Source organism: Ostrinia furnacalis, unplaced genomic scaffold (genome assembly GCF_004193835.3).
Source record: "Ostrinia furnacalis isolate ACB-3 unplaced genomic scaffold, ASM419383v2 OfSCF1160, whole genome shotgun sequence".
NCBI lineage: Eukaryota > Metazoa > Arthropoda > Insecta > Lepidoptera > Crambidae > Ostrinia > Ostrinia furnacalis.
In genome coordinates this window covers 374048-400101 of record NW_021131399.1, presented here as the reverse complement: position 1 = coordinate 400101, position 26054 = coordinate 374048, and the positions used below count along the sequence as shown (strand labels likewise).

The 26054-nt window shown below is 40.3% G+C and overlaps 4 protein-coding genes across 5 annotated transcripts in view; 3 read left to right on the top strand and 1 right to left on the bottom strand.

Annotated features, from left to right (window-relative positions):
- The first annotated feature begins 1955 nt into the window (after positions 1-1955).
- On the top strand, positions 1956-12788 carry Srp72 (signal recognition particle 72). 2 transcript variants are annotated; one of them, XM_028302799.1, is made up of 14 exons: positions 1956-2084; positions 2641-2875; positions 3237-3381; positions 3936-4042; positions 4715-4798; positions 6683-6820; positions 7847-7979; positions 8652-8831; positions 9612-9773; positions 10485-10700; positions 11357-11454; positions 11597-11698; positions 11858-11962; positions 12601-12788. In XM_028302799.1, the coding sequence occupies exons 1-14, from the start codon at positions 1982-1984 to the stop codon at positions 12737-12739; spliced, it is 1947 nt and encodes a 648-aa protein (XP_028158600.1). In that variant the 5' UTR covers positions 1956-1981; the 3' UTR covers positions 12740-12788. The 2 variants fall into 2 exon arrangements, with proteins under 2 accessions (XP_028158600.1, XP_028158599.1); XM_028302798.1 differs by lacking the exon at positions 4715-4798 and having other exon boundaries at positions 1982-2084; positions 3936-4126.
- Positions 12789-13588: 800 nt separating this feature from the next.
- Positions 13589-15450, bottom strand: LOC114351539 (probable rRNA-processing protein EBP2 homolog). The gene is made up of 5 exons (XM_028302793.1): positions 15241-15450; positions 14936-15156; positions 14609-14767; positions 14231-14378; positions 13589-14014 (listed from the first exon to the last, which is right to left on the bottom strand). Exons 1-5 carry the CDS (start codon positions 15292-15294, stop codon positions 13643-13645), a joined length of 954 nt encoding a protein of 317 aa, XP_028158594.1. The 5' UTR covers positions 15295-15450; the 3' UTR covers positions 13589-13642.
- Positions 15451-16464: 1014 nt separating this feature from the next.
- The window catches only part of upSET (SET domain-containing protein upSET), a 41782-nt gene continuing 32192 nt past the window's right edge, over positions 16465-26054 (top strand). The window contains exons 1-4 of the mRNA XM_028302828.1: positions 16465-16645; positions 17300-17418; positions 18164-19902; positions 21271-22195. Of these exons, the coding sequence (XP_028158629.1) occupies positions 17380-17418; positions 18164-19902; positions 21271-22195 (2703 nt within the window). The 5' untranslated portion in view covers positions 16465-16645; positions 17300-17379. The remainder of the gene's footprint in view (positions 16646-17299; positions 17419-18163; positions 19903-21270; positions 22196-26054) is intronic.
- On the top strand, positions 21147-22892 carry LOC114351551 (uncharacterized). The gene has a single exon (XM_028302813.1). The coding sequence runs from the start codon at positions 21230-21232 to the stop codon at positions 22295-22297; it is 1068 nt and encodes a 355-aa protein (XP_028158614.1). The 5' UTR covers positions 21147-21229; the 3' UTR covers positions 22298-22892.

Genomic DNA, 26054 nt, shown 5'->3' with positions numbered 1-26054 from the left:
ATGGAATTTATTCCTCTTTTTTAGGGTTCCGTTCCGTAGTCCTGACAAGGAACCCTTATAGTTTCGATATGTCTGTCTGTCTGTCCGAGGTTTTGCTTGGAAACTATTGGCACTAGGGAGCTGTAATTTTGTAGAGATATGTATGTATATTAATAACGCCGACAAAAAGGAAGAATAAAATTTTGAAAAAAAAAAATTTTTTTTTGGGTAGCTAGCTCTCCTGCCTGTAAAGTAGGGATGATTTTTTTTTCATCTTCAACCCCATCGTGTGGGGTATCGTTGGATAGGTCTTTTAAAATGGCTTAGGGGTTCCTAAGACTTTTTTCCATTTAGGGATCTGTTTGCAAATTATTAAATTTTAAAGTGCCAATTTTTGTTCGAGTAGAGCGTCCCCCCTCTAAAAACTAAACTGTTGGCTTGAAAAATCTGGAAAAATTCGTGATAATACTGCTATTCATGAACTTTCAAGGAAAACTATAGCGGTTAAGATACAGCAATTACTTTGAGAGTAATAGTCATTTAACTCATGTATTACAACACTCACTCTTTTCTACCTCTACAAATTGTATTTTGCAAAAAGCTATGTAATTTTGTTTACCGTTTGGAAAGATGCGAGACATTCTCAACACAAGTATCTCCGATTACTTACTGGGAAGCCTCCGCACAAATATTGTATAAAACTTTTTGTCAATAAACAATTTTTAATTTTTTTTAATTACAAAATTTCTTAACTAGTGAAAATTCCTTAGAAGAAAACATGAAAAGTGACTGTAGATGAAGTAAAATTGCTTGCTTCTGAAATATACTGTGGTAACGACGGACCACTACGGAACCCTACACTGCGCGTGGCACGACACGCACTTAGCCATTTTTTTTTGTTTGCGCTACAAGCTTTCGAAATTATTTGAACCTTGCATAAGTACAATTAATTTTTCGTTTTAGTACAACTGCATTTCTTTCTCTTTCTTCAAGCTTGTTTTTAAAAAAAGTTATAATTTTATTTTACACTTTTTAGTAGTATCTCAATCTCAGAGCCTTGGTTCAATTACAATACAATTTAGCACCAAAGTGCTCGAAAAGACAAATCCAGCAAACCCAAACTCAATAAGTTTCCATCGTTTCGTTTAGGAATACCTATGGCCACCTCCTGACTCCATCATCAGGACCCTGGACATCAGCTAGTACTAAAGTGCTCGAAAAGACAAATCCAACGAACCCAAATTCGATGCGATGCCGCCGTTTCATTTAGGAGTTCCTATGGCCACCTCATGACTCCATCATCAGACCAAATTTCAGCTCAATCGGTTGAGGAAAACTAGTCTTAAAGAGAACAAAAATGTCGTTAGTGATTGGTTACAAAAACTGTTGTTTTGGGTTCTGGAAGTTCTGAAAACCCGAACGTACTTGTCAGAACGCATTTTTCTTGCGTTTTTCAGCGTGCTTTTGGTAAATAGTAGGTACTGGATTAACGATTAATGGACTTAGGATAATTTAACGGAAGTTAACGAGTCCGTTAACATTTTTTAAAGTTAACTTAAAAGTTAATCCGTTAATAGAAATGTTAACTTCGTTAATTAACGATTAACGGATTAACGAGTTAATGCCCAGCTATGCTTATGTTATCTAAATAGGTATGTAATACTCGAACTGACCTACATTCAATGTGTGAATTGAAAATACCAAATGAAACTTTTAAAAACTTTTAACGGAAGCCACGTGATCTATAATTTCATAGTACATACATTAATACTGATCGCGGAAAATCTCTAATCTGTAGGAGAAACTGGGAAAACATTTTGTTTTGTAGATTACACTAAATTTACGGTATTGTATGATTATTAATGGCTGCTATTAACATGATATTTTTTTTTCATTGAACTAATTTTTTTCTTTAAAGTAAATAATTTAATAATACATTGTGGAAAACGAAACGGAATTGCAAGTGACGTGTGTGCATGACATTTGCCAAGTTGTCAAAAAAATGTCAGCCAACAAGGAAAGTAACCTTGTTCAGGCTTATGTTGAATTAAATAAGTTTTGCCAAAGTGGTGATTATGACCGAGCCTTAAAAGCAACAGGAAAAAGTAAGCTATCATATTTCATATTTGAATAATCGCTACCTTGTCTCAAAACTCCAAAATCTATGAATCAATGATATTGACTTTCCTACCCTTATTTTCCTATTTCCCGAAATAATTTGCTCAACTTTATCACAAATTCTGCTTAAGAATTACATAAAATTTAACTATATTACGTTGTTTCTCTTTTTATTCAAAAAATCACATCGAAAATCGTATATTTTCTCGACCTCCCATCAAGTAATTTTGACTGCATGTAGGTAGGCATGCGAATAAAATGCAAATTTGAAACTCGTTCTTAAAATTGATAAGTAATTAACCTTGAAAGTGAGTAGGTAAATAATGGAACTTGCTGAAGGATTTGTTTACTATTTTTATTTATATTCAAACAAGATGATTAATTAGGGACTTTAGAAGTTTAATAGTCAAGTCATTATAGATTTTCAGGTGTCTGAATCACTACGAATTTCCATTTTTGTAGAATACTATTCTTTACAACCAAGAGATAATAATTTAAAACAACAGTAAACCCGTTTAACCCCAACTTTTGCCTCTATTTCAGTCCTGCAAATAGCTCCAAATGAGCAGAAAGCGTTCCACTGCAAAGTGGTGTGCTTCATTCAGCTGCACAACTTCAAGGAGGCCCTAGCTATCCTCACGAACGCTAAGAATGCAGCGCTGGCCGCTGACTTGCACTTCGAGAAGGCGTACACCCAGTACCGGCTCAATACACCGAAGGAAGCTTTGCAGACCGTTGACGCGGCTCCTGAGTTGACGCCTGCTTTGAAAGAGTTAAGGTTAGTACTCCTTTTGAAATAACAAACTTGAACTTCATTAATCAAAGTTTTGCCATTACTGATACACATTATGCTACCCATTTAGCACATATTAATTTATCTTATGTCATACAATAGTATTGTATGTAAGTACTGTATAAAATGCACAAAAACACTATTCTTAATTTAGAAAAAGTACATTTTTTTATAAATATTTTAGCATTAAAATAATACTGGTAGGGCTCAAAAGATTAGGTGACATGTAAAGTGACCCATGGGCTACCTTTTTTACTGTAATTTGACGTTAATAAGTGCCGCTAGTTGTGAAAATTTAATAAAATGTTTTTGATTTTGACTGTTTCATAAATGATTCTTGTTACAGGGCTCAAATTTTATACCGACTAGAAAGATACCAGGATTGCTACAACTTGTACCGAGATGTGGTAAAGAACAGCACCGACGAGTACGAGGATGAGAGGAAAGCCAATATGGCCGCTGTGGTGGCCAACCTCGCTGCCATTAACCCAGTAAGTTCAAATTCACTCATACATAAAAATACTTTCATTTATTCTTAGCTAATGAAGCTTGAAGGTCAAAAATATCTAGTTCAAGTTTTAAAAAACCAACCAACCAAACTGTCAGTAATCTAACGAGAATCTATGAAAACCTAAAAAAATACTGATTCTAGACTGGGAGAGAATGTGACGTAAGTTTTAAATAAATACAAATCTGGGGTACTAGATGTAGTAATAAATAACAGCCCTTACCATCAGATAAACATACAATTTGACAGTACATGGTTTGTTAACTCAGGCTAAGTATCTGACTGACTCACTCTCATCATGAAATCTCAGAAACTACAAGTGCTAGTAGTCTCAAATATTGCATGGGGGTTTATTTTAAAATGTAGGTGCTCACTAAGACAGGGTTTTCCAAAATAAAACCCCTAAGGGTATAAAACGGGGTTCACGCGTACGAAGTCGCGGGCGGCCGCTAGTAGTCCAATATTTTTTTCCTTTTTCGTATAAGTCAGACATTCTATTATCACTATTAATTCTCCATTTGTTATCTTTTCCACCAGTCCGCCGACCTGCCGCAGTTCGAAGAGACAACCTACGAGCTAGCATACAATACTGGCAGTACATTGGCCATGCGCGGGCGGTTTAGCGACGCCTTACCCGTGCTAAGGAGAGCCGAGGCTTCGTGCGCTGAGAGCGTCATCGACGACGGAGGCACCGAGGAGGAGGCGAAAGAGGAGGCTGCTATCATCAGGTAGGATCTCACAAGGAGGCTTGGTACAAGGAGTATCAAGATACATAGAATGTATAACACTGGCAGTACATTGGCTATGCGCGGGCGGTTTAGCGACGCGTTACCCGTGCTAAGGAGAGCCGAGGCTTCGTGCGCTGAGAGCGTCATCGACGACGGAGGCACCGAGGAGGAGGCTGCTGTATAAACCTTCCATGTAACTTGTTTGTGTTAATTGCCAATAGATGTCACTGTACTTTGAGACGCGTAAAGCTGTACCGCGGTGTCCGGATTTTTTACCCCTATTATAGTATATACCCTGGAGGATTTTGACATAAGAAACCATTGACAGCCTGTGACAACCGTTGTCAAGCAATAAATTGTCACCTACATATTGACGTCTTAATTAAACCAAAATAGGAGTCCCTTTTGTGCGCCGAGAGTATCCGTGGTTTATTCAGCTGCTATCATCAGGTAGGACTCACAAGGAAGTCAGATGTAAGGATAGGGACAACACTAAAGTAGGTCGATACCAGGATAAGTGTAAAACACTGGCATTACTCTGTCTCTCGCCATGCGCGGGCGGTTTAGCGACGCCTTACCCGTGCTAAGGAGAGCCGAGGCTTCGTGCGCTGAGAGCGTCATCGACGACGGAGGCATCGAGGAGGAGGCGAAGGAGGAGGCTGCTATCATCAGGTAGGACTCACAAAGAGGCTTGATATAAGTTACAAAACGGTATGTTGGCCATGAGAGGGCGGTTTAGCGACGCGTTACCCATGCTAAGGAGAGCCGAGGCTTCGTGCGCTGAGAGCGTCATTGACGACGGAGGCACTGAAGAGGAGGCTGCTATCATCAGGTAGGACTCACAAAGAGGCTTGGCCAAAGGAGTATCAAGATACATAGAATGTATAACACTGGCAGACTGGCAGTACATTAGTTATGCGCGGGCGGTTTAGCGACGCCTTACCCGTGCTAAGGAGAGCTGAGACCTCGTGCGCTGAGAGCGTCATCGACGACGGAGGCACCGAGGAGGAGGCGGCTATCATCAGGTAAATTCTAAAAAATATTTGATGCTCAGATCTTCTTCTTTTCATGTCGACAACAAGCCTACACAGTGTCAGTGTGTCAGCCCAAAACTCCGCCACAAGAGTGGCGTTGTTAGCAGCACTCATGAAATCCTCCTGAGTGCAGTTGCTTGGGCACTCAGGGCACGACATCAGGTGCTTCATCGACTGGGGAACAAAACCGCACCTGCACTCCATGTTTAAGGCATCCAAGAATCCCCACCTGACCAGATTGTCCTTACTACGGCCAGATTAATCCCTATTTTCCAAGAAAATAATCTCTTACAAATCTACTTCTACAAGGTATGGCATGAGGGCCTTATCTTCAAAATCAAAAACTCACTGCCGCACTGTTTTCTTCAGATACTAAAATCATACCTCGACAAGAGAAGCTTCCAAGTAAAATGCAACGATGACAGCTCTGAGCTCTACGAAATCAAGTCGGGCGTCCCCCAAGGTAGCATATTAGGACCTGTCCTGTACCTCATCTTCACTGCAGATGTTCCAACAGATGACCAAACGATTACAGCGACATACGCTGATGACACCGCCTTGCTGTCCTCTCATAGCGACCCAGTAACGGCATCACTCACTCTGCAAAATCATCTGAATAAAATTGAATCATGGCTCAAGCAATGGAGGATCAAAGCAAACGAAACAAAATCTGCTCATGTGACCTTTACCCTTAGGAGAGACACTTGTCCTCCGGTCAACCTAAATAACAACGAAATACCTCAGACAGATAATGCAAAATACCTGGGAATGCACCTGGATAGAAGGCTCACATGGCAGAAGCACATCTGGGCTAAAAGAAAACAACTAGATGGAAAACTTCGTGGTCTTAACTGGTTGATCGGACGAAGCTCGCAACTGAACAGCACCAGCAAGGTCTTGGTATACAAAGCAACTTTGAAACCTATCTGGACTTACGGGATACAGTTATGGGGAACAGCTAGCAAGAGTAACATCGACATACTGGAGAGATTTCAAAGTAAAGCACTTAGAACCATGCTCGGCGTACCCCAATGTATTAGCAACAAGTACATGTATCTTGACCTAGGCATGAACACTGTTCGTGAGGAAATAGTACAGGCAAGCCTGAAATACCAGGAGAAACTGGAAACTCATGCAAACGAACTCGCACAGGCCTTAAGTGGAGAAGGTGGACTACAGTACAATCGACTGAAAAGACAAGGCATTCCCAGTCTCGCCCAAAGATTNAAAAAAAAAAAAAAAAAAAAAACAGATCTACTTCTGAATCTGAAGCTGCCAATCTCAGTCTTTCGCAACTCGGTAACCATGCTATACATTTACATAAAACAAGGTATGTCACATCATCCGACCAAAAGATAAATAGGTACTTAACATTCACATCACATCTTGATATTCACAAAAATTATGAAACAGACGTGTGCGTGCATCAAATGAGACAAACATACTCTTACTTTCAAATTATGTATGATGTATGTAAAATTAAAAACATTCTTTATTAATAACTTTAAATGTTTTATCACAGGGTACAACAAGCCTACTGCCTACAGATGTCGGGCAAGGAGAAAGAGGCCGCAAGCATTTACCAGAACGTGCTCAAAGACAAGCCCTCCGACCAGGCTCTGGTGGCTATCGCTAGCAACAATCTGGTCGTCATCAACCGGTAAGTAGCATACAGGTCCAATATACTGGGACAATGGACTTATGCCTTATACACTTGTCACGTCATACTTTCAAACGATAAGCTGATGATATTTAGCGACTTTAGCTGTCACTTATGGTGGAGACATCGGTTTCTAAAAAGGGCTATCCATAAATTACGTTGACGCTTTAAGGGGTGGAGGGGTTCGATAAATTGTGACAAGGGGTAGGAGGGGTCCTAAATATCGTAACATCACACATTAAGCGGTTTTAGAGACTAGTCTATTGACCAGCCTTTGACGCTGTGTGTGCCCGAAGCGTACCGATCTGCACGGCTTGGGCGCTTAGTAGTTCCTTATTTTGATTCTTTTTACAGAAACAAGAAAGACTTAGCCTAGGCACAGACCACCGATTTTTAGTTGGCCGATAGTTGAATCTGGGTGTTGATTAGTATGGACAATATGGACATGTATGAAAGTGCGCACATTACACCGATTTGGTATCGGCATACAAATTAGGATCGGTGGTCTGCGCCTAGGCTTACCATTACAGGTGTCTAGCAGAGCCATATAATAATAATAATATAATAATAATATAAGCCTTTATTACTGGATTACAAGGTATTTTTTAACATTAACATTTCATTTTACAATTTAGCTGCACTCATCTTCAGTTTGTCCTTGGACATAGGCCTCCTCCAATGATCTCCATGCTTCTCTGTTTCTAGCCATTTGTGGCCATAATGGCCCTGCTAATTCGCGGATATCGTCCTCCCATCTTGTTGCTTGTCTGCCTCTGCTTCTTTTTCCTTCACGGGGATGCCATTCCGTTACGGCTCTTGTCCATTTCTCTTTCTTTTCCCTCATTAGGTGTCCCGTCCACTTCCATTTCAACTTTCTAATTGTCACAACAACACTTCTGAATTTGGTTTTTGATTTTATTGTGTTTAGGTTTATCTTGTGTTTAAGTTTCACTCCTAATACAGCAGAGCCATATAGATGCTGTAAATGATGATGCTTATGAGAATAATATCCAATCGTTCCGCCAGCGACGGGAACGTGTTCGATTCCCGCAAGCGCATGAAGGCGGCCACGGCGGACGGGCTGGAGCACAAGCTCAACTCGCGCCAGCGCGCCGCCGTCGCCTACAACCAGGCCGTGCTGTGCATCTACTCCAACCAGGTGGGTTACGCCCAGAACAGACGGTGAAACGCAACTGCAACGAAACTGCAACTGCTAGTCAGTAGCGGCGTAAGGGGGGGGCGGCGGGGGCGGTCCGCCCCGGGTGCCAAGCATCAGGGGGTGACACAAGTTACGCAGATTAGTACTCACTGGCACACATCTGCATGGCAAAGGGGGTTTCTTAGGACTTATGACGGGGAGGGGGGGGGGGTGATCGCCCCGGGTGCCAACCCATGCTACGCCGCCACTGCTGCTAGTTACTAGTTTGAAACTTTCAAACTGGTCGCGTCATGTGTGGTGTCTCATCGGACGCTATGGCAGAAACTTAGACGCAACTCAAAAGTAACTAGCAGTTGCAGTTTCGTTGCAGTTGCGTTTCACCTTCTGTTCTGGGCCTTACACTTACATTGATACATACTACTACCGCCTAGCCCTAGCAGTTTTTCCCAAAGTGGGTGATAACGCCCCCTTGTGGGGGGCCCCTTTGATTGTGTTGATCGCCTCAACTCTCGCTACGCGAACTATATTGTCTTATTCATGAATCGACTACATCGTGTTAGGCATTCGAAAAAAATGTTTCTAATTACATTATAGAAATAGAAAATCTGTTTGACACAAAATACAAAGATAAAAACAAAAAAATATGTATAACAATGTTTTTATTGCCTATAGCCGGACTTCTGCAAGCAATGTTGCGTGAAGCTTGCCCGCGAGTTCAACCAGGAGCGTAAGGCTGCGTTGGTGGAGGCGTCTTCGCTCGCCAAGGAAGGGAAAACGGCGGCCGCAGTGGCTTTGTTGTTGAAGTATGGCGGGGACCTTACTTTCGCCGCTGTGCAGGTTTTGTTGGCTCAGGTAAGGGATTTTGACCTAAAATTTTGTTCATTTATTGATTTCGTTCGTATATCTCGTTTGGTATTACCCTGCCAAATTAAACAAGACTCAGGATGTATGAAATAATTTCCGTTTGGGTAGTATTTTAGTTATTAGAGCATTCATACGACTAGTGTGTATACTTTAGGGCCTACGCTAGATTTCATTCGCACGTGTGTCTATCGAAAATAGTAATAAACAGAGCCGTGTGAACGCATGCACCGGTTTTCCAAATGCCTCGAGCGTCAAAATTATTAAAATTATACTAGCGGTGTTTACATAAGGTACAGGCATTACAAAAGGCATTTTTTTTATCCACAACGAGGAAGCTCTTGGCCTGTATCGCACCTGATGGTAAGTGACGATCAGGCCGAAAGTGGAAGCGAGCTTCACCCGGAATCCTCAACCACGGAGGAACTGGCTATCTTACCTCTTAACTGCCGGAACACAATAATGCTGTTAACTTGTTGTTATGGCGACAGACTTAGGTAAGATGGTGGTAGCTAGCCAGGCGGACTTAAAACAAGCCCTACTACCAACCAAACCGAACAGAAAAATCTGCCCCCACTGGGAATCGAACCCGGGACCTCTGCGTCTTACCACTAGACCACAGAGGCAGTTAATTTTATTTAATACATTATATTGTTATGCAGTGTTTTGACCCCCGATAATTTTAGCGTAGGCCCATAGGATACTGCGCCTCTTCGACAGTCTATTTTCTATCATTGTTTTTCTATTATTTTCATAATTTAATATCACCAGGGTGACCGCAAAGCAGCCATCAAGCTGCTGGAAGAGAGCGAGTACAAGTTCCGCGCGGGCGTTTTAGGAGCGCTTGTGTCGCTACGCGCGGCGGCCGGCGAGCACGCGCGAGCATCCCAATTGTTCCATGAAGTCTACCAGCACTACAAGCACGACCAGGAGGTCAGTGAACTTAATATTAGCCCTTAGGGCCTTAAAAAAACCTTATTAGGCGCAAAATGACCATAAAATTCTTAAACCTAACCTAACTACGAGTTTTACTTTACTTTATTAACTCAACGGTTTAACTAATGAACAAAATTAAAACTGGACAAAAATATCATAAATTAATAAGATTTTTATTTGACATTTTGCGCTTTTGACATTATGCGTCTAAACCTTTAATTTCCACCATAATGTTCATTCAACCTTGTTAATTTAATGTACAAAAACAATGAAAAGACTGGTTTTGGCCGTTTAAAGGTTAAAGCACATAGCACACACAGCCTTACACTTATGAACTTATGAGAAATAACAATGGGCCCACTATGGACCCTTGAGGAACTCCCATTTTCAAAGTTAACCAATGGTACAGTGGCGCTAAAATTTACTTTATTAAGATGGTTATGGTGCAATACTACAAAAAATTGACACCTAACAACATACAAAATAATGTATGTACTGTGTAATGTAAAACAACACAGTCGAAAGCCTTTGATAGGTCATAGAAGACTCATACATGTAGATGCGAAAACTACAGAGTAGAGCAGCTACAACTTTATAAGATGCCACAGCCCTTGCCTCGATATGCCATCGTTCTTTACTTCCTTTCCTTTTTTTAATTTCGATGTTGTAATTTCGATCCCATTTTTAATCAAAAACTTTTCACCCCAGAAATTATCATCGCTCCGCTCCGTATGGCGAGCGGCGGCAGCGGCGCACGCCCGCGCCGGTGACAAAGCGGCTGCCGCGGCCGCGCTCGAAGCCCTGGCCAAGGCCGCGCCGGGAGACACGCGGTCCTTGGCCCGCCTGGTCAAGGCCTTGGCAGCCGTGGAACCGGCGCGCGCCAAGCAACTGGCTAAGGACTTGCCAAGGCTCGAAAACATGGAGGTGAGTGGAACTTGGCGAGGTCCTAGACTCTTTTATAGGACTCAGCCGCAAGCAGAGGCTCAAAAACACGTCGCAAGACTGCTCAATTTGATACCTTTAGAAAACTAAGCAACTGGCAATAAACTTACGAGACTCAAAAGTATGGAGGTGAGTACTAGTAGGGATCCATTTAGGTGGATAACAGGATATTTGACCAATAATCACGCCTGTTAGCGGCGGCGGCGCTCGAAGCCCTGGCCAAAGCCGCGCCGGGTGACACGCGGTCCTTGGCGCGCCTGGTCAAGGCCTTGGCAGCCGTGGAACCCGCGCGGGCCAAGCAGCTGGCTAAGGACTTGCCCAGATTGGAAAATATGGAGGTGAGTGGAATTAGGGCAGATAGATGACATTCTAGACACTTTTTAGAGGACCAAGGGAATAGCAAAGTGAATCAAAAACACTTAAAAAGAATGCACGAATCTATGACACCTTTAGAGAACCAAGTAGCTGACAAAGAACTTGCAGAAGTTCAAAAACATGGACGTGAGTGTTGAAGACCATTAAGGGGGATAATAGGGTAATAATTGACCAATAAACACGCCTGAAAAGCAGCGTTCATCAGAGCTACTTATAGAAACATACTTGACGAAATGACTTATTAAAATAATGTTGTGTTTCAGACCAAGATCGACATCGATGCGCTGGAATCGTCCAAATGGATGATGGGCGCGAAGGTGGTAAAAAAAACTGTACAGAGCAAGCAGGAGCAATCACCTGGGTAAGTAAATTAGTACTATAAACAATTAAAATGAAAAAGGTGGTAAGGAACAAAAAGTATCTAGTTACCCTTTGTAGTGGTAGTAGCTTCAGATATAATAACAGTTTTGAATATAACATTAAAATTATTATTATTTGCACAGCACCCCCGGTTCGGAATTGCTTCAGAAGAAGAAACAGAAGCGCAAGCGCAAGACGAAACTGCCGCCCAACGCCGACCTCTCCAAACCTCCGGATCCAGAAAGGTACCACTTTAATAAAATTGTAGCCTAAATACTAAATACCAATAAAAAAAAACTAAACCCATCCCATTATAATTCACAGGGGATGAATTTTTCTATACACCTCATCCCGCTCCTTCAATAAACTTGTGATGATGTGCTTTAATAAATGTGATATTTCAGATGGCTACCAAAATACGAGCGAACGGCGTACCGCAAGCGTCGCGGCGTGCGGCGTGACGTCATCAAGGGCTCGCAGGGGATGACCACCACTGCCACAGACCAGTAGTCAGTATTCAATTTTATTGGATAACCATTTTCATGTTTATTACTAAAACACACTGGTCTTCCGAAAAGAGCCCGAGGAAGATCAGTTTTAAGTTGTAAATCTTTTATTTTTAGGGCAAAAGTCATAATATTAGCCCATGCCAAGTGTCACTGCCCTCTTAGTGGTATTTTTTATCGCTCCGAAAATGTAATCCATTCACGGAGTTGAGTAACCACATACATAAAAATCCGAAGCAAAGGCATTTCGAATGACAGTGCTGTGATTAATCACACTTATCTTTTTACACCCAATAAACAATTCCCATATGACGTAGTGTTCTAAAGCCTGGTCCGTGAGCAGGTAGAATTTTGTTCAATGACCCCTAGCTACCCATCCTTATCGCTCGCGCGTAATTATATTGCTGTCGCGACTGTGCGACTAGCACCCGCAGTGAGTGATTACGGTAATTTTTAACGTCACCAATCCAGACGCGTTTCATCGATTCTGCGATACGATTGGTCAGCGTAATGATCAAAACAGCGTACGTCAGCTGTTTTGACCAATCGTATCGCAGAATTATGAAGCGCGTCTGGATTGGAGACGTTAAAAATTACCGTAATCGGGGCTCAGGCTTTAACAGTGTTCTTATCCCTTCCAGCGACATGAGCAAGCAACAGCCGAGCGCGGCGGCGGCCACGGCTGCCAAGAGCCCGCGCGTGGAACCCAAACAGCCCGAAAGCGCGTGGCAGCGCAAGCAGCAGCAGAAAAAGGGCAAGGGCAAAGCCCGCAAGTGGTAGTGGATAATAAACATTGTTATATAGAAAAAATGGTTTTTTCTACCCCTTTGACGATTCCATCCACCCTCATGTTCACTAATTTCACCCCATACAAGATGAAATTTCAAACCCATTGCACTCCATTTTGGGATGAAATTCCATGCGTAGAGTTGCCAGGCGTCAGTTAGGCTTTTTGATTGCGTGTCCGGCCTGTCCGGCTTTTGTTAGGCTTTTTATTTGGCTGCCGCGCCAGGCGAAAGTCGAGCCACAGAATAATATGAAGCGCACGCATCAGGATGTTGGGCAACCGATGTCACATGTCCGGCTTTTAGGGTAAAATGTCCGGCCAAATGAAGCACGGAATCTGGATTTATTTAATTTACAGTGTTATCTATCTGAAATTAACATTAGTCCACTAATCAAAAAAGATCAATGATTCAAACTCTGCAAATATCATCTAACATTCATTGATCTAAACATTTGTGAATATAAAATGAAATAATATTCTCTCTCCCCACTACACCGTATCATACCATGACCGTGCTAGGAACGTGTCAGGCACGAAAAGCAACACGATACGCTCTACTATGCCCACTGAACGGATCGACGGCGTTCTGTGCCCGTATATCCCGTATGATCCCGCACAAAGCGTGTCAGCACCGGCAAAATATTCTCGCCAACATTTTGTTGACGCTCCGTGCATGGCATGCGACGGTGTTGGTCGGTGACGGAACGGTCTACTGGGGAACAGTCATACTTTTCAATACAAATAATATTTATTTGCCTGACACGTTCCTAGCACGGTCATGGTCTATGATACGGTGTAGTGGGTAGAGACCTATATTCAAATAAAGAAGAAAAACATTTATGTAATGTTAAAACATTTATTTTTATTATTTCTATAAACTTACACCTAAATTAAAATTATCTCTTAGCATTCTTCCTTTTAGACTTTCCTGGCCTCTGGTTCTTCTTGCTATTAGGCTTAAAGTTCTTGTTTTTGAAATTGGTAGGCCTCTTCTTGGCTGAACTGTTGAAACCATCCATTTGGTTGGAAGATTCTCTAGTGTTCAACTTGGAACCCTTCTTTTTGCCACCAAAGCCAAACTTCTTGTCTTTTGAAGCCCGTTTCTTGATTGCTCTGTTGCTCATTGATGTCTTGCCTTTGTTGTTCTTACCCTTATTATTGTTATTGTCTTCTAAAAAGTCTAGATCAGCTGATTTACCTTTTCTCACTCTCTTCAGTTGTTCTAACATTTGTTTCTTTTCTGCTGCTTGTTTCAATTTTGCATCAATCTGAAATTATAATTAAATATTAGATATAGCTTTCATGAGAGAGAAGTATGAGAACCGTAATTACAACACAACACATACATATTTGTCTGTGACTTTTTATTATTATAGCTTTACATTCTACATTTAAACAATTTTATTTAATTAATCCGTAAGTATTTCCCTTGTTTGTGGATTCTGTGACATAACTTGTACTTATTTTTGACAGTTTAAACATACCTGGACTCGTTTAGCTATCTTCTTTTGGTCTCTGAGTTGCCGGACCTTTTCAGTGCGAGCCTGCGCTGCCTGCTTGGCCATGAGGTTCTTGCGGACCTTCTGCATGTGCTCGTCTGTCTTAGCCATCTCCGCGAAGTAGTCGTCAGGCCTGAAACATGCAGAGATAGTAAAATAAGTTAGTAATATGCAGGCCAAGTTTCCTCAAAGTGGATAAAAAGGGGCAATATTGTTGTACCATATATTTATCATATTCAAGGGGAAGGAAACTTTTCTGAGTGTATACTATATGTCTGATTGAGAGTACTAAGGAATTGAATGTTATTTTTCTTACAAACATTATCCCAATAAACTATAAATGGTTGGTTGAGCTTCACTCACCTTCTAGTGGGTATGTTAAGTTCTTTCAGCCGCTTTATGCCTTCCACAACTGCTGCCTGTGCCTGCCGATGAATCAAGTTCTCACGCTTGAACTCATTCAATACTGGATCTTGGGAGGCATCATACTCTTTCGCACCTCTGCTGTTCTCTTTGATATTTCTGGAGGAAAAAAAACATTTATGAACATCTTTTAATTTTACTTCATCTATAATCATTGACAACTGTTGTAATTAACTGTAAAACCCTGGGTTTTCTAAATAATTAGGTCAGAAACTCAGTAAAAAAGTTGCACGGCTTTTAATGTGTGTAAACATGAGCTCCACTCACTTTCTTCTTTGAGCTGTTTCTTGCATTTGTAGAGCTACATCGGGAGCCATCGGCGCCACACTTGTCACCAAATCCAGCGTTTCGATCCATGGTAATTTCAGCTTGAATTCCTTCAGTTTTGTCTTTAGATCAGCAACATTGTTCGTGTAAGTTTTTTGAACCTTCTCTATTTCTTCATTCAAGCCTGGCTTTAGTAAGCCCTTAGCGAAAGCTTCTTGTAACTAGAAATAATAAAAGGAGATTAAATATAATCAGAAATAATAAAAACAGCATAAAGTTTTGCGTTAACGAAAAAATAAACTAACCTCTTCATCTGAATCCACGTCAGTATCGCTATCATTTAAAATGAAATCCGTCATCGTAGAACTGTTCACTAATTATTAATTAAAATTAATTTCACTCCAAGTGTTTAAAACTTTGTATTTATTTTCTAGTATTCACTATCAAAAAATAACCTCAAAACAACCGGATTGACACAATCAAGCATGGTACATTTTTTTTTTACACACACAGATTTTAAAGAAATGGCGCAGGCATAAAGCTTTTATGGGCGCAGGTACACTATGCGGGAAATTGGCACCACCAGTGTGAACACAATCTCGGTTACTTTCTCCATCCCCCACTCGCCGTGCGCACGTGCGCGCCCATACTTCGCTAGCTAGCTTCGGCTAGTAGTTCGACTTGAACAATTTTCCGCATAGTGTACTTGCACCACAAGAAAGACACCTCTCCAGCCAGACAACACTGCGACGCTATTGCATATTTCACAGAGGATAACGGGAAAAGGTGGTCGACTTTTTCTGGGAACAATACTAAGGAACAATAATAAAATTATTTGTCCCACAGTGTCGACAGCGTGCCATTATTAATTTCTTAAATACCCCGTGCCATCGTTTAGGAGCTAAAAGTATGAAATAAAGCTTTGTCTTCAGGCGTGTTTTGCCCTACAAAATCAACAAAAACATGTCGACATTCAACAATTGATTCAATAACTTTTAAATAAAAGTCATCCAGGAACGGTTTAGCGTAAAATAATTCACCGTTTCATCATGAAAAATCATATTGATTAAGTAGGGAAAAACACGGCTTTTTACGAAAATATAAGTTTCAGTTTATTAATCTTTTTCTAAGTTTCATGACGTGAATTTTAATGAGCTCAATAAAATTATTAATGAGCTCATTATAAATAAATAAAAAAATATTATGGCAACAATATCGTAAGCAATAATGAGCTTCTTTTTTTGTCTTTGCCAAGAATCAAACATAATAAAAAAAAATGTAAACCTATAGTCTATACTTCTGACGTATGAAAAAAAAAGTTATTACTCTAGCCAGAGACAAAAGTACATTCAAAATTACGTCTTTTAATTTTTAAAAAGTAATTCAGCGTCTAAAAATAGTTTAATTTATTTTAAAATTCACAATTTAATATTTTATGTGAAATTATAATTAAAAAATTTCTATGTTCAGCTAAATATTTTTTCTTTTCATAATTAGTCTTCAATCTAACCGGATGTAACAAGTACTTGGACATGTTTCGTGAGACCCCGTTGTTTTGTATCAAGAAAATGCAATGGCCGCCATCTTCGACTCTTGTGAATGTTTTGGTCGTAGTTACGAACTTTGAGGCCTATTTCATTTGTGATATGCAATTATTTGATGGAAATTGTTTCGCTACATTGTAAGTGTTTTCAAGTCTTTTCCGCACAGGTTAGTAATGAATTATTTTAGTATTTTCTAATAAAAGTGTTTACATCTGGATTTCGTAGTCCCTGGCTATTGTGATGCTGTCATATTCCATAAATACTTAATATTTTTAGTGTTCTAATTCATAAAAATGTGTGATATTTCTACTGTAAGTCATTACTATTTAAAAATGTTCAATAAAAATATACAAACCTCATTTTCGTACGTAGGTACTTATATTTCTCATCCCTTTGTTACTAAGGGGGCTTGATCACTTTAGAATCCCATTATGAATATGAAATTTGCATTTCCAACCAGAAATGTTCATGATGAGCTTTATTTTAGGTTAGTGTTTACTTTTTTTGATGTTTATTAACGAGACATTTCAGTTTCCGTGCGACAATAATGGCGGCAGTAGATTAACCTATTCACATATTTAGTGCTTTTATTGCGCTTCTACTACTATTTTGGTGGAATAATTTTATGTATATCGTATTGTTTTACCGTGGGGCACATTTTAAAATTAATTTCGTCATGTTTCTAGAACAATGACCTCGAGGGTCGTATATAACGTTGTACTGAACTAAAAATATTTCACGAAGAGCATTATGATCTGCAGTGCCCGTGTACGTGATGATTTAGAAGACATATGGCTAAAGAGTCAATTTTCAATTGCAGTCACATGAAATAAATTTGGAGGCCGAGGTGCTCTCCAAGGCGTCATCTCGGGCTTGACCCAAGATGATAGTATTTACAGTATGTCAGCTACATCAGAACATGAACCAGTGGCCCGGCAAGTGAGTACAATAAGTATTTTCATCAACTAAACACATTAACTCACTAAATCCTACTACATCACTTTGTTCCACTTGACACAAGCATTATATGGAAATGCGTCTGTAGACCTCCGAATATCGCATTTCCGACTTAATTTCTTCCCATAAAATTGAAGGTAACACTTACATACTTGAGTTTCCTAGGTCTATGAATGAAAATTGTTCCAACGTTTCTCTTATGCTGGTACTTTTTCTGCTTTTTGCTTGCAAATTTATATTTTAGCACAATTTGACTATTGTTATGTGGCTGTGTTGAAGAATTGACAATTGTGTAAAATAAATAATTGAAATCTGAAGTGTATTCATTGATATCCCTTTCAATAATGACTTAGTTATTTCCAGCTTTTTAGTTTATTGTTGGTGAGTAGAGATTACTTTTTCATGTTTGTTTAGCATACTACTATCATCACTAGTTCAGAATGGGGGCATTTGATATGAATGTTACTCCATTATTTAAGTCGGTACTAGCAATGCAATATAAAATATGTTGATTATATGATAATAAATTCATTAGATGAGGGACAAAAACAGCTAGCCATGTTATTGTATTGTTTTAAATGTGTGATTTCTGTGGCTCTTAAATTATGTGTATCTTTGTATGATTTCCAGTAATGGGTACAACAAAACACATTTCTTATTTGATTCCAATTGTAACTAACCCAGATGTTAAGTATGGGAATATTAAAGTAAATATTTTTTGTTACAGGATTACGGGCCGGCCACCTCCAGTGAAAATGTGTATGAACATGTATTGGAACATAAACTAACAGATACTATGAACGTACCAAATGTTAGACCCCCTGTCTTGAGGGCAGTTCCCCTGTCTCCCACCGAGGGCGACCCCGAGCCAGACTCCACTAATCCTGAAAGCATTATTCAATCTGTACACAAAGTAGATAAAGAAGTAGAATATCACATCGCTGAGAAAAGGTGTGATACAGAGATGTCAGTAGACTCCATTTCTGGGATTGTCAGAATAGAGGAGACTATCGATAATGTGAGTCACATTGCCTACCCCATAATACAAGAAGCAGATGACTCAAACGATGGCAACTATGTTGAAAACTCAGCAACACTCATTCAAGCCCCCTTGAATACGGCAATCGTACACAACGTTGCGAAACTGCCCCAGAACTTCACAATAAATGTTGATCCGTCAGTGGCCAACATCACAGCGATACACAATGTCTCTCAAGACGTTTCTGGGGCCCAAACTCTATGGCTGCCCACAATCCTTGCTACCAGTGCTACAACTTCAGACAGTAAGAGCGACGAGGATCGCCCACAGGCCGGCGTTTCTCAAATAATTATAAGCGACAGTTACGTTAATGACGCCAGCCAGGCGGGCCGCAGAGCGAATATCGTTACAGAAACTAGTTATATTAGCAGACCTAAGACTTCGAAAGTTCAAATACTAAGCAATATATCTCTTCCCAAAAGTGCTAACTATTCCCAACAGTATATCACTCAGAGTAAAGAGATCACAACCCCTGTTTACGGAACTCAGAATCATATTTATAAGTTGGGTCCCAACGTAGTGTCCCAGAAGCATTTAGGTAACTCGGTGCTTTGCACAAAACCTCAGAAGAACCAGTCGTTGATCGGGTGTTCGACGTTATCACCCAACGTACTGAACAGCAGTCCAGTGAAAAGCGTTTCCTACAGCCACTCCTTCGCGAAAGGCACAAACTTAAACAAGACATTAAATAAAGTAAACAACGGTGCTAACATAAACGCTATGGTGGCCGCATCGTCCGGGAACACGCAATGCCATATTTTATCGCGCGTCGTGTCCGGGCCCAACAAGATGTCGGTCCACTCGGGAAGAAAGTCCGTCAACACGTTCAAGAGCTCGAAGAGCTCGAGCCAGGTGTCCGCCCAGAAGAATCAGTCGAGGGCGATCAAAATAATACAGCAGACCGGGACCGTCAACAAGTCCGAGACCAAGACCTGGCCCGTCGCCAGCGTGACGTACAAAGCGCAACAGCCGGCGTACGGCGTAGTCGAAGCGAGTCCGTCGAAGATAATACAGAAGGTCGGCAGTCCGACCAATAAGGCTCCGCAGCCGATGTCGTTGCAGAAGTTTCCCGCGAAAGGCGAGCGCCTCGTGCTCCAGTCGCCGTGCGGGCCCGTGCTCATCTCCACCGCGCCCATCAGCACCAGCCTGGGCAAAGCGCCCCACTACGTCCAATCCGGCGCCACCCCCAACCTGCGCTACGTCCAAACTTACGGCACCGCCGACAACCCGCTCACTACGGTGTCCCAGGTGTCGGCTAATCAACAGCTGACCGCGCAAATACTGCAGTCGCTGTCGCAGCCCAAGCTAATGCTCGCACCGGCGCCGCCCGCGATCGTCACCCACTCCCCGCCCGCTCCGACAGTTCTGCCGGCGGAGGAACCGCTGGAAGTCAAACCGAGCGGCAACAACCAGAGGAGGATCGTATTGTGAGTGACCTTCGTTCATACGAAAATTGGCCTGAAATGGCAATGCCAGATTTTGTATGGAAGGTGGCGTCTTTTTTTTTTCGCGCGGCCATCGACCAAACTTTGTTTTTTGATTTCAAAATAGTGTTTTAAACCAAACTTACTATGGCATGTATACCTCTAAACTCAGTCTGAACTGAGTTACGAGCATTAGAAGTTTAATTATTTTCATACTAGATTTGCTTTTNTGCTGTGTTTTTAAATCAAAAACCACGATCAAAATGTGACGTTAATCTTCAAATTTGCCAAATTATTTTTAGATTTTACTCAATAATGGTAATGAAATTCAAGAATCTATTTCATTAATGAACTACAAGAATATATGTCCGATGATTACTATATATTTTTAAGCTTATTATACGAGCATAAATAATAGATACAGGACTTTGAAAATGAGTCTGCGGCAATTTTTCCGTAAAATGGTTGTGGGAGATGGGACACTGTGAATTAAGCAAAAGAGTTTTAGTAAATCCGTTTCATTAATGGTCAACGCCAAGGATTGACCTATCTTTTGCAGTTATTAAATATTCTCTGGGTGTTGCTTAAGATAGTAATTCATGCTTCCAAAATCTTAGAAATTCGCACGAAAATGTAAAATGGCTCTTAAGGAAACATAGATTTTAGTAAAGAAATCATATCAAACATCGTTCGGAACACGGCGAATTTTTTGTTTTATTCCAAGCTGCTGCAAGTTTCCTAACTGCAAAGGAACTTTCGGTAATTCTTATACCTACTTTGACACACCGCTCCGCGCGCTGCCTCGCTCTGCTTCCCGGTTTATACCTATGAATTTTTAAACTAGTTCTCAACTTCCTGTCCACTGAAGACGAACGGAGATTTTATGCAATCAATGCATCACCATCATCATCATTTCAGCCATAGGACGTCCACTGCTGAACCTAGGCCTCCCACAATGATTTCCACAATGGTCGGTTGGTGGCGGCCTGCATCCAGCGCCTTCCTGCTAGTTTTATGAGGTCGTCGGTCCAATCAATGCTATCAGTGGATTTTAATTATGCTGACCTCTCCGCCACCTCGCTCCGTCCCTGAGGACCAGCAGCCTTAGGTGGACCTCAATTATTATGACTTCATCCAAAATAGAACATTTATTTTGGTTTATTGTAAATCTTAACCCTTGCCGACTCTTTTGAGAAAAATAAAAACTACTTACCTATCACCTATCAATATTTTTTCTCTATGTTTTTTGTTGTCATTCTTGTCAAAGCAATAACTTGTTTAAATAATTCGTGTTTTATCTATTCCAATAACTTTTAACCAGCTTTACACCATGGTCGTGGCCCAGAAAAATCCAACTCCCTTTGGGAGCAGCGTGAAGAGGTTCGGCAGGATCACAGTGCACCCTGCGCTGGACCCGAGCGGCCTGTACACCACGAGACCACCAGCGTGTGACCCCTGCCTCTACCATCCGCAGCCTATCCACAAAATCTTCGAAGTTAACAGAAACTCTAAGACCGACAAAGATCCATGGCGGTACAAAAAGGAATTGGAAGACTGGGCAAAAAATTTAGGTTACAGAAATCAATCCATTCTAGACAAACGACGGTGGCAACAATCACTACTAGGTCCAGCGTGGCACGACGTACCTGAAATGCCGAAATACGAAGCCGCATGCAAGAATGTTGGTTTTGGCAGGACACCCCGATACAAACCGTCGAAGAATAGAATACCTGGTCCAGGCACCTATTACAAGGCTGTTCCGTTTAAAGCACCCTACGGTCCCCACTCCACCCGACCATCCTTCGAGCGTGAGGAGCCCTGTCGGTTCAAAGACACTTGCCCCAGATGGTCACTAGCTCCAGACCGTTACAGAATCGTGGACAAAGAAAGCATAGAGCAGAAATCTAATAAAATCGTTTCTCTTAGGGGACCATACGATCTTTTCACAGGCAAACGAGACGGTTCCTCCATAAAGAATCATTTTAATAGGTCCATGAGAGTTTCTGCTGCTACTTGGCCCATAGCATTACGAGGTTCCTTGGAAAAGTATAAGAAAAGTCATTTCGGTACGATGAATAAAACGAATCGAAGCAAGCCCTATCGAGGGCGGAATGCTTTAGTCGATTTGTCTATGTGTTTAAGGAGGCCGGAGGAGCCTGGGCCAGCTCACTTGAACATCGACAAACCGAAGGTATTTAAGCAAAATAAGTGTGGATTTAATAGCTCATATGACAAGCCTCCAGGGTACAAACGGGTGATCGTATGGCCCGGCGTTGGGAGATACAGCGTCAAGGACGTGAGCTGTGGCCTGCCCGGGCAGGGTCACTGCCATGTGTTCCTGAGTAAACAGGGCAGAACCATCGGCTCAATTTTGCCAGAACCCATGAATTCCTTTTGACTGGTTCCTTTTCTTGTGTATTAATTACCTCAACTACATATTTTCCTTCCTTTAATTATGGTCTAATTTATCATTTATGAGCCAACAAGTACTTTCTTATCTACAGTTAGTTCCTTTGAGAAAGGTAAAACAATGCAATTTCCAACGGAGCGAACCAATTTTGCTTATTCTGCGAGTTATCTTTAGACAGCTTTTTCTCTTCAAACAGTCAGCTTGGTTTTCATTTCTTCCAGTTACCTAAAATTCTCAATTTAAACTTTGAATAAGTTAATATACCTATCCGGTAAAAAACTTCTATTCCTTTAAATAGATGGATACTGGGTATCTACTACCTACTCTTACTTTTACCAATCCACCAAGTAGGTATGTAATCTTATCGCTAGCTCTATTTGATTGCTTAGAATACCTTATTAATGCCTACCTACCATAATTATTATTTTCCATCATCACATCACGTCAAAAGACAGAAAATGTTTAAAGCCTCGACATGAGTGTGGCGCGCGTTGAGCTGCCTTTCAGGACATTAAGTAGGTAGGATATGCAGCAAAAAAAGCTTTATTCTTCTCTTCGTTTTTTGATTTAATTACAAGTCAAATTAAAATACTTAAAGTCGTTTTATTTGCATACCTACATAACTTATTAGGTTATAAATTACTCGACTGGGCAATACTGCCTCCTCCCTGACATGACAAACACAGACCTGTAGGTAAGTACCTAACATTCAGATTCTATACAGAGGGTGGCCAAAACAGTGAGATCTAAAAGAAAAATTTAGATTCCTTACATCAAGGTGTATCCAATTTACCCCCATGTTCTAAGATTTTGCTTAGTTTAGGGATAGATTTAATTTTGTGATATTTTTTTGTGTGTTTTGTGAGATCTAGGCTTTAACATTCTTTATCTTTTTTTTTGGGTTGACTTTTCTCAGATTACTTTTTTTTTGACAGATTTGTTATTAATTGCAGATGTTTGAAAAAAATAATCACCTTGGCCTTCCTATCTTTGATGCAAGATACACAATTTTTGCTAGAAACATAAAAAAATATGCTTTTAGCAGAACACTATCAAATTTTCAACTTGGCTGAAATGATGATGATGATGATGATAAAATGTTGCTTTATTTAAATTCCTACGCTAAAAATTATCCATTTGTATTTAATGCCACTATGCAGTCCTAGTTTAACTATTACGAGAAAAACTCATTTTTGCAGTTTTCATATTACCTAGTTGATAATCTAGTAGCCATAAGATAAAAATAATACAGAATAGGTAACTACATTGGCTTGTGATAACTTTTTAGAATCTCAATTTACCGAGGAAGTTTTTAAGGTATTTTAATAGGCACCATGGTCTTCCTACATTTTTTTTACACGAAGGCTGATCAAAAGTGCAAGACTATGAATTAATTTTTTCTTCTTTTCTGCAATTTCTTAAAATTTTCATACTTTTAAACTAGTTTGTTGAACTTTAATCTTTTCTTTTGATAGCCCAACTACTTATCCCTTGTGATAAGGAAAAAAACTAGATTGAAAAGTATCCTCATTTGTAGAAATGGCATGAGAATAAGTAATCGCAAGTGGCAATTTTCTAAAAAATGCACAAAAACTTAAAAATCTTGAAAACGGTGATATTTTTACTAGGGTCAAAATTGGACGTTAGGGAGATCATGGCGAGGCCTATCGATGGTTATAGGGTTATCCATTGTTTTTGGGACATCCTGTAAATTCGACGCGGCGACGTCAACAACACAATATCATGATACAACGCTGAGTCGTGACACGCACGAGGCGATATCGATATTGCATTGTATTTGTGTGTAAGATCGTTATGAAAAAAACCCTTTTTGAACTCTGGATCAGTGTATCACAGAAACGCTGACTCTTATGCCTTTGATCACACGTACCGAGAAAACGGGCGAGACAGTATAAACATTACGCCGAGTGCGCTCGGCCTAAACTATAAATAAAAATAATAATAATAAAAAATAATAGTAATAGTTTAATAGTTTTAAAAAATGTACTAAAAGTTGTCATTGCTAAAAGTCAAGCTAATGATGACTAACGATACTTAACCACGACTTAAGCCTTGATCAGACGTACCGAGTAAACGGACGAGACAGTAAAATGTTTACTCGGTCGAGACAATGATGGATGTAAGCGAGTAGCTATTTACACGTGTTTTGAAATTAGCACAGTCAGTTCAGTTCTATTGAGACTTTTCTTTTTCTCTAATCAGTGAATGTGACGTCAATCATTTGGCCGAGTGGCGAGTGGCGAGACAGTGCGGGGAAGCGCCACCGTCAATACCGGATCGCTGGTTCCGATTTTTGCCATGTTGGAAACCATATAGTTGAACGATGGCAACGCCCCCCTGTCATTGAGTTTAGTGGGACAGTTCAGCGTAGGTCATATTTATGTTACGGTTAATGTGATAAATGTGAAAATTATGAATAATCGCCGGTTATTATTAATAATTACCTCATGATTTGGTAAATGTGATTAATATAAGATCATTTATGTGTGTATAAAACTAAATAGGCGGCTTAGGCCGCACCTTCACCTATTTTTCACTTTAAATCAAAACAATATGTTATGGGCATTATGGCAAAGTAATGTTACGCAAGGAACAGGCCAAACTCATTATTCCAAATTATATTAATATGTATATGATATTTTGATATTAACGTTTTGACGTTCAAAATGTGTGGCTGTACACGAGCGCTGTACGAGTACCTACACGAGCCGATGTTCTCTTTTATGATATTTGTTAGTATTAAGGTTACATTATTAAATAATCACTGATAAATGTAATTCATTTATTTATCATTTCATTTATTACTTTTACCTCGACTGTCGGGAATTATTCATAATAACCGGCGATTAAATAATTTTCAATTTATCACATTTACCGTAACATATAAACTGAACTGTCCCACCAAACTCATTGACAGGGAGGCGCCACCATCGTTTAACTATACAGGTACTCCGATACTAATAAATATGAGTAGGTACTCGATACTTTTGATTCGATACCAAGTATTTATGGTATCGAATCAATTTGCGATACATAATCGGTATCGAAACAAAAATACTTGGTATCGAATCGAATCAGCAAAACAACCGAAAACAATAAAAAAACCGAGAACGCATCATACAGAACTGAGAGAGCAAAAACAGTGAGCTAATCAGCTTTAATCGGTTACCGAGTTACCAGTATTCGTCGCGTGGTAGCGTGAGTGACGCGTTGTCTCGCGCTGGGCCAGCCGAATTCGTCCGACTTCAGCCGAGCCCGAGCCGAAAGCGAGAGAAGGAGACACCCGCACCCGCCCGCAAATCATCTCGCCATTCCGCCAATATTTAATTGTTGTTGCAACATCAGTTCCTAGCGAGTGCCTTTTTTCCAAAACCGGTGCAACAATGACACAAACAAGGAACAGATTGTCTTCAAAATACCTTGAACAGTTACTGTTTTTGGGCAATCTTAATGCTGAAGAGTTTTTAGTTTAAATTAATAATAAGCCTAATAAACATTTATAATAAATAAATAGTTGTTTTCTTCTCAATTTTGTTTAAATTAGTCCTTCAACGTTCATTGATAGCACCCTCAAAATAATAAAACAAAATAAAAGTTCCAAAAAGTATCGATATCAGTAACTATCGATACTTTAGGAGTACTTATTTAAGTAGTATCGAAAAAAGATTTGAGTATTATCGAAATGAGTAGGTATCGATACTTAGGTGGTATCGGAACATCCCTA